The 14,337-nt window shown below is 58.4% G+C and overlaps 4 protein-coding genes and 1 non-coding gene across 5 annotated transcripts in view; 2 read left to right on the plus strand and 3 right to left on the minus strand.

Annotated features, from left to right (window-relative positions):
- Positions 1 to 1,410, minus strand: part of CHGG_10066 (uncharacterized protein) — a gene marked incomplete at both ends in the record, with an annotated part of 1,968 nt that extends 558 nt beyond the window's left edge. The window contains one exon of the mRNA XM_001227992.1: positions 100 to 1,410. Coding sequence (XP_001227993.1) covers positions 100 to 1,410 — 1,311 coding nt within the window. The remainder of the gene's footprint in view (positions 1 to 99) is intronic.
- Positions 1,411 to 1,841: 431 nt separating this feature from the next.
- On the plus strand, positions 1,842 to 1,923 carry CHGG_11233. The gene has a single exon. It is a non-coding gene; the product is annotated as a tRNA-Gln (tRNA).
- Positions 1,924 to 2,346: 423 nt separating this feature from the next.
- Positions 2,347 to 5,982, minus strand: CHGG_10067 (uncharacterized protein; the record flags this gene model as incomplete). Its single annotated transcript, XM_001227993.1, has 7 exons — positions 2,347 to 2,646; positions 2,722 to 2,967; positions 3,021 to 4,487; positions 4,689 to 5,095; positions 5,149 to 5,341; positions 5,394 to 5,632; positions 5,688 to 5,982. The coding sequence occupies 7 exons, from the start codon at positions 5,980 to 5,982 to the stop codon at positions 2,347 to 2,349; spliced, it is 3,147 nt and encodes a 1,048-aa protein (XP_001227994.1).
- A 2,051-nt stretch (positions 5,983 to 8,033) lies between these two features.
- Positions 8,034 to 10,370, plus strand: CHGG_10068 (uncharacterized protein; the record flags this gene model as incomplete). Its single annotated transcript, XM_001227994.1, has 4 exons — positions 8,034 to 8,334; positions 8,395 to 8,409; positions 8,462 to 9,860; positions 10,028 to 10,370. 4 exons carry the CDS (start codon positions 8,034 to 8,036, stop codon positions 10,368 to 10,370), a joined length of 2,058 nt encoding a protein of 685 aa, XP_001227995.1.
- Positions 10,371 to 10,612: 242 nt separating this feature from the next.
- The window catches only part of CHGG_10069 (uncharacterized protein), a gene marked incomplete at both ends in the record, with an annotated part of 6,560 nt that continues 2,835 nt past the window's right edge, over positions 10,613 to 14,337 (minus strand). The window contains 2 exons of the mRNA XM_001227995.1: positions 10,613 to 10,741; positions 10,920 to 14,225. Of these exons, the coding sequence (XP_001227996.1) occupies positions 10,613 to 10,741; positions 10,920 to 14,225 (3,435 nt within the window). The remainder of the gene's footprint in view (positions 10,742 to 10,919; positions 14,226 to 14,337) is intronic.

Raw genomic sequence — 14,337 nt, forward strand, 5'->3', positions numbered from 1 at the left:
TCCCTTACCCCCTCCGGCACCACCCTATTATCCCACACATGGTAGTGGCTCTCATTCTCGCGCTCGCTCGTCCAGATCCGCCGCAGCCACTTCACGCACCGCCCGCCCACGTGACCCGAGCACCATCAGCCGCACCGGGTAGCCGTGGTCCGGCGGCAGCGGCACGTCGTTCATGTGCGTCGCCAGCAGCACGTCCCGCCCGGCGTCCATGGCGTGCGCGAGCGGGAGGCAGGTTTCGTACGTGCCGCCGCTGAGGGTGTCGGCGCCGGCGAAGTGGACCCAGGTGGGTGTGTCTGTGGTGGTGGTGGTGGTAGTGGTGGGGTCGGGCACGCCGGCGGAGAGGAGCACGGAGCGGAGGGTGGGGCCCTTCCAGTAGGCGCAGCCGACGGAGCCGGCGGCGTTGTTGGCGCCCTTGGTTTTGCGGAGCAGGTTGAGCTCCTTGCGCCGGTTGCCGTCGCAGGCCATGACGATGGGGATGTTGATGGTGGAGGCGGCATAGCGCGTCTTGAGCTGGTCCATGGTGAGGGAGAGGGTTATGTTGTTGTGCGTGACGTCGAGGCGGTGGAATTCCCAGAGGAGGCGCGGGACCGCGCCGTGGTTGCGGATGTAGTGCAGCTCGTTAGGGGTGATCAGGCCGCCTTCGTGGAGGCGCGTGATGGTGGGCTCGGCGTTCATGGGGTGTTTGCCGGTGAGCCGGATCAGGTCGGGGCAGCGAGGGAGCCAGTTGTCGGGGGTGAACTGGTCTTGCTCCTCGATGGTGATAGAAGAGCGGTTGTGGGTTTGTGGGCTCTTTTGCTTGCCGTCGTTGACCTTTAAGGAGGCCCTGGTGCGGGCATCGCGCTCAATGGCTGCGAGTAAAGACCGTTCTTGGGGATCGAGATCGGGTTCTTTCTCTTTCTCGGAGTCTTTCTGGTCCTCTTGCGGCTTTCCTTGCTCATCACCCTTGCCATCCTTTTTTGATGTATCGTCCCCCTCTCCTTTCTTCTTTTTTTCCTCTTCCTGCTTTTTTCTCTTCTCGACATTCGCCGGCCAATTCTGCTGGTTCTTGACCCAGTCCTCTGTCGTCTCCAGGACGTAGCGCCAGCCCAGGGATCGGTTGTCCGGGTACCGCAGATGGAAATCTTCTTGGCTCTCGATCAGATCACGAAAGTTGACCAACTCTCCCGTGGACACTTTCTGAGACAAATCTTCCATCATCCGCCGCGAGATCTCGATCTCCTCTTGGTGGTGGGAGTGCGCAAAGCCTGGACGGCGTCCATCGTGGTTTTTGAAGCCGATAGCATGAGAATGGAGTTTAGCCCAGTCCGGCTCATCCTTGATATCTTGCTCCGAGGACCCAGGGTGGTCCGTTACGGTAATTTCCCATGGAATATGCTGAGCCATTTTGGAGTATGAGATAGAGGCAGCCATGGTGGAACAACGGAAACAACGTTCTGCTTAGCTTCTATTTAATACCCGTCTTCACAAAACAAAACAAGCATCGCCAAGGCAATTATGGGTGGTGTCAAGAATACGACCAGAGTAAACGAGTTGGGTGAATGAAGCTGCGTGATGACGTCTTCGGAATGTCATAGTACCCCTTATTGGCCCCTCGGGCCCAGATTCCCGTTTCTTTGACTGATCCTTGCCACAACCCGCGGAGATGTGTTCACCTACCAGGATCCATTGCAGCGGGACAATAACCGAAGTGAATCCGACGAGGAGAACTGAGTTAGATGTTCCAAGGTAACGAAACGAAGGGATATTGTGCTACTGGCAATGATGGAGCGAGTGTAAGTGGAGATTGTTGTCGAGACTCCATCAGGGGTAAATTTGAGCTGCAGCAGCCAACCAAAACTCAAGGTTCTATAGTGTAGCGGTTATCACTTCGGATTCTGACTCTAGGTCATTCCGGCGACCCCGGTTCGAGTCCGGGTAGGACCTCTCCTTCTGTTATTGTTCAGTTGTCGGCTTTCGTTTTGTTTTTGTTCCTTCTTTGCTTCATCTCACTCCCGTCTCTGGAGTGTTGAAATAATACGAGGCGTCTTGGGGAGACGATTATTGTTGTGCATCAATCTGTTAAGATACGGGAGCAGAAGGCAGTGTGCTTGGTGAGACGACGATAGCAAAGTAGAGGGTCCCTAAGGAGTTCAGGGATGCAGCGCATGACACCGGCAAAGGGAGGAAGGTGTATAAGAATAGTGAATTTAACAACTATTAGACTACCCAACCCGCGCAGACAACAAAAAGAGAAACAGGTCACACTGGTATCAATCTTCCGCATCACCTCATACAAGCATCCTACAGCAGAATGCCGCATCACAACTACACCCACCACGCCACACACCTAGCCCCCCCTACCGCAATTCATTCATCCCACATCACCTTCATCGTAACCGGCCACTGGCCCTTCGAGCCCCAATCCTCGCGGAGATACTCGACCGCGCCCTCGACGCCGCTGACGCCCACGACGCGCTTCAGCTCGCCCTGGGGGCCCGGCGCGCGGCGCAGGTTGGGCCGCTTGAAGAGCGCGCGGAACATCTCGGTCAGCGCCGCCTCGGACATGTCGCGTGCCGCGGGGCCCAGGAAGGACGCGTTGGGCAGCGCCGTGATGTGCAAGTAGCTCTCGCGCGGACGGGACGGGTCGACGGTGTCGGAGCCGGCGGACTGCGGGTGGGGGAGGGAGTTGTTAGTTGGGGGGGTTGACATGATGTGATGGGCTGAGGTGGGGGAGGGGCTTACCGAGGTGACGGCGATGCGGTCGCCGGCCTGAACTTGGATGGTGCTTCCGTCCGCGGCGGTGAGCTCGTCGGCTGCCGTGGCCTCGTAGTGAAGCTTCGTGGAGCCCGAAAGGCGGACGCCTTCGAGCGCGTAGCCCAGGAGCAGGGCGTCAGACTGCTCCGACGCGGGCTGCGCGGCAAGCGACCGGATTGCTTCGAGATGGGCCTCGCCCTTGGGGGAGAGGTAGAAATCGGCGGCCTCGGCGAACTGGTCGTGGTGTTAATAGGGCATTGTTAAGGGGTAAGAAACAAATAGCTTACAAGCTTGGCTTGGTACGGAACGATGGCAGCGCAAGTTACGAGGACGTGGCCCCAGGTAATGTCGTGGATGTTCAACCCGACCTTGGCCAGACCCTTGATGAGGTTCATGCCGTACGCCTTCAGCGGGTCATTCTTTCCCGGCTTGGGGCTCTTGACTTGGCGCTCGATCGAGGAGGCTAACTGGGCGGCGACCGTCTTGGCTGCCTCGAACAAGGGGAATTTCCTGACAGGGTCGGGGTTCGTGAAGACGGCCTCGGCGATAGTCGAAAGCACGGCATACAGCTCATGGTCCGTGTAGATACCCTTGAAGTTCTTGCCCCTCAGGGGAAGGCCGAAGAGAGCGGAAACAAAGCGGGTCGGCGCTACGTTGGCCACATCGCGCACGACATCAACCATTTTGTGGCCACCGAGGTGGTAGCTCTCATGTCCAAGCAGCTGCTCCGTCGCGATGCGGTAAAATGACTTGACCTGGGCCACGAGATCGGCTGTAGCCAGCGGCTGGTTGACCTCATGACGGTGGCGGTCCTGGTGAGTCGAGTCGGCCGAGACCCTAGTCTTGCCGTTGGGGGCGAGGGCATTGAGGTTGGCGTGCCATGACGACTTGTACTTGTCAGGGTTAGCGAACACCCGCTGGGCTCCCTCAAACGAACCACACTCTGTCTCGCGGGAGATACGAGTGGGTCGCGTGAAGTCGAAGAGATGATCACGCTTGAGGTCCTTCAGAATCTTCTCGTTCTCCGAGGGCACCACCATGGGGTAATGCGCGTAGACCGAGTTGTGCTTGAAGTGATGCGGGAACGCCCGGATGAACAGCTTGTAGAAGACGCAACCGTGGTTGATGTTCAGGTCGTACTGCGCGTCCTGGTAACCCCAGTTGGTGAGGTTACGGGAGCTGTAGTCAACAGTGTAATGGCGGTCACCGCGAACGAGGCAGACGGCATCGGACAGAACCACGCGCGAGATGGTGTACGTCGGAGCAATCCCCACGCCGGGCACCATGGGCGCCTTGTGCTCCTCGGCAACCAAGCCAGGGTACAGCTCCACGAAATCCGGGTGGTCGTACAGACGGCGGAGCGCATCCGAAACGCCAGGGTCGGAGTTGATGTCCTCGAACGACTCGTACGGCTTGAGGCCGAAGTGCTTCCTGAACTCGTTAAGACCAGCGACGTTCCACTTCCGGCCTTGGATGATACCCAGGATCTCGATGGCGCGCATCGAGGTGGGCACATTCCGCGCGCCAAATGACCCAGCAACGTCCTCGACAGAAGAAGTAATGCACTCGACTAGGTCATCGTCGCTGAACTTCCCGTTTGGACCCCTCTTGAAGTTGTTGAACGATCGCTCGGCGGGGTCGGCGGGAATCCTGGCCTCAAACTTGCCAAAACCCATGATCAGGTCCTGGACAGACACTTCGTCGCCCGGCTTTCCAAACAGATCGTAGTAGAATTCCTCGATCCACTTGTCATCCTTCTCAGAAATGCAACTGTGCCACCGGTAGCAAAGGTTGAATTCGGCCGACACAACGTTGCCCGTCCCACGCTCGGCCCCCTCAGCCGTCCCCGCGTCGATACCAGTGTCTTGCCTAGGGTCGAGCGTCCAGGTGGTGTCAACACGGTTGAGCTGCAGTGGTTAGCACATCCCCATCGCCATATTCCCAGGGAGACTCACATTGACAATGTTCCGCACGTAATCAAGGAGAGTGATGTTGATGTACAAGCCCGAGGTGATCAGGCGAGCTGTTTGGAAGAGGTCGTTGTCGTATTTCTTCCAGGCAGCCACGGCCTTCTCACCCTCCAGTCTAGGTGATGGTGGTGTGAACTTGCCGTCCTCATTGATGGCGATGAGGTTGTCGCAGGTGTAGTTGTGGACGCGGTTGAACATGATCAAAAGCACACCAACTCCGGGCGGCATGCCCAGCAGCCGCTTGTCGGCGAAGGAGTCGGCCTTCAGCTTTCCGTCCTTGAACGTCCGGATGCTGTCTTGCATCTCCTGATTGCTGCCGTAGAGCGGCGACAGATCGAGGTATGAAGAAGTCTTGGACTTGTTCATATCCCGATGGTCCGTCCAGAACAGATCTACGCGGTATGTTAGAGCTTATCGCCTGGGATTTCGAAGCACTGTCACTGACCGTGAATGATGATGCTGGCCCAGTACCAAAGGATGCTAGACACATTGTTCGGGTGCTTCTTGTACTCGCTACGCTTCATGACCGAGTCGTAAACAAGGTTGGGGTCGGGAAGGGCGCCCTGTCGCAGGACGTTGGCGTTAACAGACCGGGCATATGCAGTCCCAGCCGCGCCTAGTTGCGGGAACATGATGTTCTGGACATCGTCAGCGTTGTTCTCCCTTCCCTGGTCATGACGGGCAACCCACATTGTACGACCCATCGGCCTGGCGGTACTTGTACTGGTCGCCCAGGTACAGCGATGGTGGGTGCTCCAGCGAGTACCAGAGTTCCCCCAGGAAAGTGTTGGTCAGTTCGGTCCGCAGCTTCGAGTTGCTGGGCAGATTTGCGACCATCTGAATGACGCGCTCCATGATCATGGTCTTGTCGTCCGTCAACTTCTCGCCCTTCACCTTGGCGACGAGCATGTTCTTCAAGGTCTTAAGATCTGGCACATTATCAGCACACACAAGTCCTTTGCCTGGGGTTTCCAAACGCCGTACCCGCAACCCGCAACGCCTTAAGATCGTCGCGGAGCTTCCCCCATCTTGGGGTCTCATAAAATGTGCCGGTGCCCGCCTGGGTAGGCAATGGCTTAACCCGCGCTTGGAGGACCTGGCTGTGACGTTCGAAGGCGTTGGCAACGCCCTTCCTGTCGGCCTTCGTCGGCTTGAGCTTAAGGGGATTGGGTTTCGGCTTCGCCTTGCTGGAAAGCCTCTCGCCGACGTCGATAGGGGTCGTGGAGCTCGCATGGCTGATGCTGCTTGATTTTTCGGCGCCATTGGGCCTTCTCTCCATATTGTGCAGGGGCCATTGTTGGCGCTGGTGCAAAGGTTCGTGGAAAGACAACTCGAGTCAAACTGGGTTCCTCTCAACAACGACGACAACGGCGCACTGCAGAGATCGAAGAGACGAATGGGAGAGAAAAGGCAACACCACGCATGTGCAACGACGACCTCATAATCAAGGTGCATGCAGCACCAAGCAGGTCGCGACCTGGCCCACGCTAGTTAACGTGGCCTGGGTCAAGACGGCATGATGCAGCTTCTGCGACTCAGCTCCCTACCGTGACGAATCAGAATTCGTGCAATGGACATCCCATGCCAGCCCAGTGGGCCATGGCCTGCGTATGAGACACAAGTTCTTCGTCGACTTCCCTGAGCCCCTTCTCTTCTTGGATTAGACCACCGTGCCATCACGGACGGCAGCGAGGCATCTCCGCCATTTCGTCGCACGAGGAAATTGATGAGCGGTCGGAACGAGCACTAGCAGGCTGAGGTTGCGTGCTAGCGCGCGCTTTGTGGGATGTGGTTCGCAGATCCCGATTGATTGCAGGGTACCAATCGGGGTCCAACAAGCTGGAAGCCGGGTTCCAAGTCGGGGTCTGGTCTGTTTGTTAGGGTTTGCATTGGGACTGGGGTTGGTTGACAATCTGAAAGTTGCATTGCCCGCTGCATTTGGGTTGTCAAGTTTGGTTCATTGGAGTCGCCTGAACTTGGCCAAAAGCTGTGGTTTGTCGGGACAATCGGGTGCCAAATGCAATGATCGCTCAATGGAGGGGGGACCACTGGGCCCCACGGCTCTCACCTATCCTGTCGATCAGTGGAGAGACGGACAAATGACAGGGCTCAATGTTCCCTGTCGAAGCCAATGATCGGCGCGGTCCGGCTGAGAACCGAAAAGGGCGCGGCCCGGCTTGGCGATGACCCATGAGGAAGAAAAAACAAACCTTGTCCCACACACACGACGCTGAACGCCAAAATTGCAAGAAATCGAGGCGTTTTATTGAGTGCATGAAACCATCGAGATACACTCCGAAGACGCATCACGGAAGAGGCACGGGTGAGACACGAGCAAGACATCCAATCAAGACATCCAAAATTCTTTCTATCGGCTTGGTTACTTAACATCGTTACTGCTTCGTACCCCGTCTGCGATCGCGCTCTCTCAAAATCCTGCCGTCCGTCAACCCGAGAGCCCGACGCCCGGGCTCGCTTGATGCAACCTAAAAGCTCATTCCACGACAACCCCAGAATCGCCGGCAATTGACGGAGCTCGTCAGCCCAATCCCACTCCGCTCAAGGTTGCTTTGCATGGATGTTTGCAAAGCACCACACGAACGAGAACGAGAACTTCAGCGTCAGCCGGACAACAAGGGTGGGGTCCAAGAAACCATCTGCCTTTCCCCAGAAATGCACAAGCTGAAGCCTGGTTTGATGAATGCAACCTCTGCCGGAGTCATGGCAACGTAGGGCCAAGTCGGCCAAGGTGAATATCATCATCCGGAGTGGGCCCTCCGCTGGCTTGTTGGTCAAGCGACTCAAGCCGCTGTTACCGCCCGTGAGAATCACAAGTGGGTCGGCTCTTCCGCTTTCGTCTCCCTTGCAGGCCAAATGCCAGCTGAGGGCCGGGGCCTGCAGTTGAAATTCTCCTGATAGGCTCGGACAAGCTTGTCCTCCAGCAGTCGGTCGCCGAGCATGCGGGCCAATGCTCGCAGCTTTCACCAAATGGAGACCGTCGGGCTCATCCTTGCATTGTCATGATGTGATAGGACAGCAATGAAAATGTTCATCTGTGGCTGATCTGACCGCCAGCCGTGCGTCGTGGGAGGATCGGCGCCCTACCGATGACCGGGAAAATCATGGCATCGGTGGCTGGATCAACAAGTGGGGTCTCGGCTCGGATACCGGAGAGATGGGTATGAATGCTTCCCCTGCTGTGCGTAAGAAGGACAACATGGCTGAGTGCTCGATCCAATGAGGCCCAATTGACAGCGCGGCGCCTGAAGCCCGAACACCTTTGACCTAAACCAAGCGAGAGATCTGAGACTAACTGCGTGCGTGTAAACAATGGATAACGCACACCTGCAGCCGAACGGCCAAGAGAGCAACGTCGGGGTTGGGAATCCGGGGACCGAGTTTCGACGAGACTCCCATGAGGACTACTTCTCGACCCATCTCCCGCCTCGCCCGGCCACGCCCGTGGCCCCGGAGAACCATGCTCGACCTTCATATTCACACTCGCATCATCGGAAGCCTCGGAAGATTGTGCTGTGCTTTGATGGCACAGGCAACAAGTTCCACGGCGATGACAGCGACAGCAATATCTTGAAGATCTTCCGCATGCTGGATAGAACCGCCAGCGAGCAGTGTGCGTCAACCCCTTCCTTACCTATGTTGGAGGTATGATGAGAATACTAACCAAGCATAGACCACTATTACCAGCGTATGTCCCGCAGTTTTTGCGTTTTGTATGTGTCTAATACTGACTTGTCAAGCCGGCATTGGCACGTATGTCGTCTCAACCAGTCTCACCAACACGGGGAGGGTTGCCAGGATCAAGTCCTGGTACATGAAAGCCAAAGATTCGGCCGTCGGGTCATCGTTTGACCAACATGTCGTCGGCGGGTACCGCTTCCTGATGCGCTTCTACAACCCTGGAGATGAGATCTACATCTTTGGCTTCTCCCGGGGCGCCTACATCGCTCGCTTCCTCGCCGAGATGCTGGATTACGTCGGCCTCCTATCCCACGGCAACGAAGAAATGGTTGTGTTTGCCTGGAAAGCCTTCTCCAACTGGCAAAGCCGTCAGGGCGCCCAGACCCCCGAATCCCTCAAGAAGAAAAAGGAGATGTACGCGTTCATGAAAGGGTTCCGCGAGACCTTTTCTCGCCCAGTCCGCCGCATCCGCTTCCTGGGTCTGTTTGATACCGTCAACAGCGTGCCTCGCTTCGAGACGGCGTGGATGGAGCGGAGCAAGTTCCCGTACACCGCCCGCACCTCAGCAAAGGTGGTACGCCACGCCGTCGCCATTGACGAGCGCCGTGCCAAGTTCAGACAGGACCTCATCTACCAAAGCAGTGCCCGCGGCCGGAAGCCAGAGAAACGCAATCCCGTTCACCAGAGGCTTCATGAGATCAACGAGAAGTATCTCAGGAAAGGCAGCGTTGTGCCGGAGAAGCCGGGGGATGGTAGAGGTCGCCGCCGGAAGGCGAAATTGGACGTCCCTGACGACCCCGCCCCTTACCGTGCTCGCTCGCATTCGGCACGGTCCCGGCGAACACGCATGACGGAGAGCTCAAATGTGGATGCCATCCTGCATGACGGCAAGTCCGAGATCTCGGTCGCCCCTCACCCTCACGATGAGGATCCCGATGTCGAGTCGGATACGGAGTCAGAGGAAGCAGATCAGGACATCGACGAGGTCTGGTTTGCGGGCGGCCACGCCGATATCGGTGGCGGGTGGGAGCTCCTCCCCGAGTCGAAATCCGCAAGCCACGTCCCTCTGGTCTGGATGGTCCACGAGGCGATGAAGGCCGGTCTGAATTTCGATCTCGACAAAGTCCGAGAGCTGGGTTGCATGGAGGCCCTAGACGACTTGTGCATGACATCGGCAGACCCCCAGCAGGGTGGTGAAGCACCTGCGGGACAACCTCCCATCCCTGACATCATGGTCCGTAGCCCGAGCACCGCGACGCCCAAAATCTTCCAACGGTCCGGTTTCAACCAAGAGGCCAATACGAGCACCTCGAGTAGCAGCAGCTCTGACGAGTCCTCGGCGAGCCAACCAACCTTCAAGGAGATGATGCACAAGGCCCACACTGCCCTGATCCACGACTCACTGGAGTTCGGGGGCGGACTCAGCTGGTCGGCGGTCGCAGCCTGGAAGGTCATGGAGTAAGTCTGATTTTCTAATGTACCTCCACTCCCCCGCCGTCCACCCTTCATTAGCCCCCTCCATCATCGTCAAGCCACGAGACCCCATAGGGTTCCGTCCCAGCTCCATATCACACATAACCATCCGCCCTCCAGTCCACAATAACATCGCTAACCCAACGCGCTAGGTACCTCCCATTCCGCCGCATGGACCTTCAGCCCGACGGTTCGTGGAAGCCCATCAGCTGGCCGCTGCCGCGCGGCGAGGTGCGCGACATCCCCCACAACGCGCGCATCCACGGCAGCGTGATTCGCCGCCTGCAGGTCGACAAGAATTACAGACCAGGCAACCTCATCGTGGGCGGCGGCGGGAGGGGCGTCAAGAGAGCGCCGGACCATCTGGGCATTGGCGAGTGGGTGTGTGTGGAGAAGGAGGGGTGTCCGGTTGGCGAGGTTTGGGTGCGGAAGGATGCGCTGGAGAAGCAGAATGGGAATGGCGTACACAATGGAAACGGGGAGAAGCTCCAGTAGATGGGACAGGTAGGTTATGGGGGCGATATGGGCGTTATCGTTTTAACTACATCTTTTGCGGCGAACACGGTGCGTATCATCAAACTTTTTAGACCTTACATCAAGTAACTACCAACACCAACACTGGCCTCCACAGCCTTCACCAACATAAGTAACCTGCCATGAGCCGCTCCCAACTCCATTTTCGGGTATCTCTCCAAGGAACCCCATCCCAACGGACGGCCCTTCACTGGCCTTGATCCTTAATCGCGCTCCATCTCCATATACCTCTCCGTCCCCTCCATCGTCATATGATTCTGCCCTCCAATCGCCTCCCCACACTCCGGACACCTCGCCTGTTCCATCGGCATGCCACACTCCCCAATCGCAAACTGTAACACAATCTCGTTAGCCAGCAATCCCCAGTAAAAGGGGGAGGGGAGAGTAGAAGGGGGAGAGGAGGAAAGCAGGTGGGAGCCAGCAACCCCCCCCACCTCCTCAGACCCCCCAACGCCACAAACAAAGCAACCAACAAAAGAAAACAAGAAAAAAAAAAAAAAAAAAACTCACCGGATGCCCATTCCGACAAGTATACCAATGCCCCGAATGCGTACTCAACCCCGCCCTCCCCTCCACCATCGCCTTCTTGATCGCCGCCAGCTCGGCCGGCGTGACCGCCTCGTAGCGGGCTTCGGCAAACAGCTTGGCCGTCTCCTCCACCTCGTCCCGGTAGGCGGCGCCCACGCTGGACGGCAGGCTGTCGCAGAGGGCGAGGGCGCGTGTGAGCAGGGTGCGTGCGGTTTCGGTGTGTGTGGGCTCGTTTGTGTCGTCGGGGGGTTGTTTTGTTAGAGGGGTTGGGGTGGGCGGTTCGGTGGTGGTGGTGGTGGTGGTGGTGGCAAGGGTGGGGGCGATGGTACGGCGGTACCAGCCCTCGAGCTGGGCGATGCGCGCGTAGGAGAGGATGGTGGGGATGACGAGGCGTGGGAGTTTGGCTGCGGTGGCGCTGTCGATCAGGGTTTGGCAGCCCGTCAGGAAGTTGACGGCTCGCTTGTCGACGGCGCCGCTGCCCTTGGTAAGGGGGGTGGTGCTGTAGATGCTGTTGTGATCGGTGAATTGGGTAAAGGCGTCGCGCAGCAGGGCCTCTTGAATGCGCAACTGTAGGCGGTGGGCGTTGAGTGTGATTTGCTGGTCGTAGACCGGTTGAGGGACTGTGGTGGTGGTGGTCTCGGAGAGGGTGAAGTTTGCGAAGGTTTGCTCCAGGGTTTGCTCCAGGGTTTGCTCGAGGGGTTGCTCCCGTTGAAGACGTTGGAAAGTTAGGACGGCGTCAAAGAGCTTCTTGGTAGGCTGGTGCTCGGCAGCCATCTCCTTCCGGAACTTGGTTATCTCCGTGGGCAACTTTACGGCCACCTTACGGGCCGACCCCAGATCTTGGGAACCAGAGAGTTGCTTCTCTGCTGCTGCCACCCGCTCGTCAAGTCGTGCCAGCGTCTCACGGCCCCCTACCAGGAACCGCTTTGAGGTCTCGTCCAGGACTGCCTTATTGACAGCCCGGTTGTACCGTCTCGTGGCGAACTGGCGGATAGGGATCCTGCAGTCGGGGCAAGCAGGTACGGTCATCAACTGGCCGGATAATTCCCCAAGACCGTTGAAGTTGCCGAACTTGTCCGTTGTGTACACATTCCTTAGCCCGAGCATACCATCAAGCGTCTCACCCGTGAAAAAATGGCCGCATCCGAGGACCGCAATGGGGGTCTCGTCCAGATCGATTTCGCCGTATGTCTTAAACTCCATGAGATCCACGCGAGCATCCTTCTGGGTGCAGCATATCTGGCACCAGTTTTGCGGGCACTCCTCGCCGCAGAAACTCGGGCATTGATGGCCGCATATGAGAGTATTGGTGCAGCGTTCGTCGCAGGGCAGTCGGTCGCAAGGTGCCGCGCATGGCAATGAGCAGGAGCCTTTGTGTTCGCAGGACCATGTGCACTTTTCGATGCATGGAGTGCAAGGATTCTGACATTCCTGGTGGCAACGAGAGTGAGAGCAGCGGACTTCACACGTCTTGGTGCAAGTCCCACACTCCTTCCCCTCATGGCAAGCCTTGGAACAGCGATGGTTGCAAGTACCATACGGCCTGTCGCACACCTTATTGCACGTCTGGTGGGTGACGATGACAACCGCCTCCTCACCCTGCCCTCGGCATTGGCCGCACGTCCCCGGGCATTGATGGCCACACTCCAGCCCCTCAACACACTTCGTCGGACAGGCATACGACTCCGCCGAGACATCGTCGCAGCAACGAACCGTAACGGTATGCCCACACCCAGGCACCACCTTCTCCACCATCTTCTCACACCGAATGCCCCCCAAGTCCAACGTCCTATAGCACTCCACGGCATCATGGACATGCCCGCACCCCAAGCGCACTCCATCAACACCCACCCTACACGGCCCACACACCTGGCCACACAGCCTCGGGCACGGATGCTTACACGTCGCCCTCAACCTTGGACACGGCTGCAAACAGTCAAACGCATCATGCAACCTCGCCGAGTGGCACGGCGCGGGACACCGATGGCCACACGGCTCCAGCCGTCTCTCACACGTCAACGCACACCCGCCCTCGGGGCTCTGCACCACAAAATCCGCCGGCTCCGCGCACGCGAGCGCCGTCTCCGGATGGCGGGGACAGCACAGGGCGAGGGCGGGGCCGAGGGCGTTGCGGGCGCGCAGCTGGGTGTGGACGTCGGCCCACATGGGGATGGCCGCGTAGGTGGCGGCGTTGCCGATCAGGTACAGGCCGTGCTGGGCGCGGCTGAGCAGCACGTTGATGCGGTTCTCGGTGCGCAGGAAGCCGGCCTTGTGGGCGGGGTTGCTGCGCACGAGGGAGACGACGATGACGGCGGCTTCTTCGCCTTGGAAGTTGTCGACGGTGGCGAGGCGGATGGTGTGGAGGAGTTTTTTCTTTTCGGTGAGTTTGCGGGGGGCGGTGTCGGCGGGGGTGGGTTCGTTGTTGGTGGTGGTGGTGTCGGGTTGGGCTTCGAAGCCTTCCTGTGCGAGGGCCTCGATGTCGCGGTCGCTGAGGAAGACTTCGAAGTCGTTGCTGAGGCTGGCGCGGAGCTTTTGGAGCTGGCCGGTGTAGGGGGTCAGCAGCGCGATATCCGTGCTCTTGTACTCGCCCTGTCGCACGAGGTGGTGGATGAGGGCCTTGGCCATCGACACTTCCCAGGGGTTGCTGTGCGACTTGACACTGGTGCCGTCGTCTTTGCCCATCTTCTGGGTGGTCATGGTCCAGCCCAGAAGAGAGTTGTCTCGCATCCCGACGACGGACGGTAGATCCATGACACAGGGGTGGTCTTGTAGGTTCGGGTACATCCTCCGAATGAGCTGGGAGATCTCCGGCCGCATGCGTCGCTGGACATTGAGTTGCGCCACTGGTAACGGCGGCAGCCCCGGCTCACCGACTGCGCGGCGCTCAAATTGGCTGCGGTCGAGCTGGTGAGCACGCCCGGCCGCCGTCTCCAGGCTGAACTGGAGGTAGTTCTGGATCTGAGGGCGCAGCTGCTTGTGGTCGCCGATCTGGATGAAGTGCTCAACCCCGGGCATAAGGGCGGAGATCAGGTGCGGTTCCATCACTTCGGCCGCTTCCTCACAGATGATGACCTTGACGCCGAGACGGCAAAGCATCTTGATATTCCGAGCCAGCCCCGTGGTGGTGACGCCCACAACCTGAGCTTTGAGGAGCGTGCGCCGGCTGACGTCGTCATGCACGCTGTTAATTTCTTCTCGGTGAAGTTTGGCTTGGTCAACCTGCTCGAAGATGCGGTCGCTCTGTACTTGAGTTAGCCGGCTCACCCAGCTCTCGGCTAGCACCCAACGCTCAAGCGGTGTAAGGGAGTAGATGTTCTTTTCAGCCCGCAGAGAAAGCTCGATCACGCCGTCATCCTTGTAATCTTCCTCGAGCCGTTTATGAACGGCCTCCCCTCTCGAA

Source organism: Chaetomium globosum, genomic scaffold, assembly GCF_000143365.1.
Source record: "Chaetomium globosum CBS 148.51 scaffold_7 genomic scaffold, whole genome shotgun sequence".
Classification (NCBI taxonomy): domain Eukaryota; kingdom Fungi; phylum Ascomycota; class Sordariomycetes; order Sordariales; family Chaetomiaceae; genus Chaetomium; species Chaetomium globosum.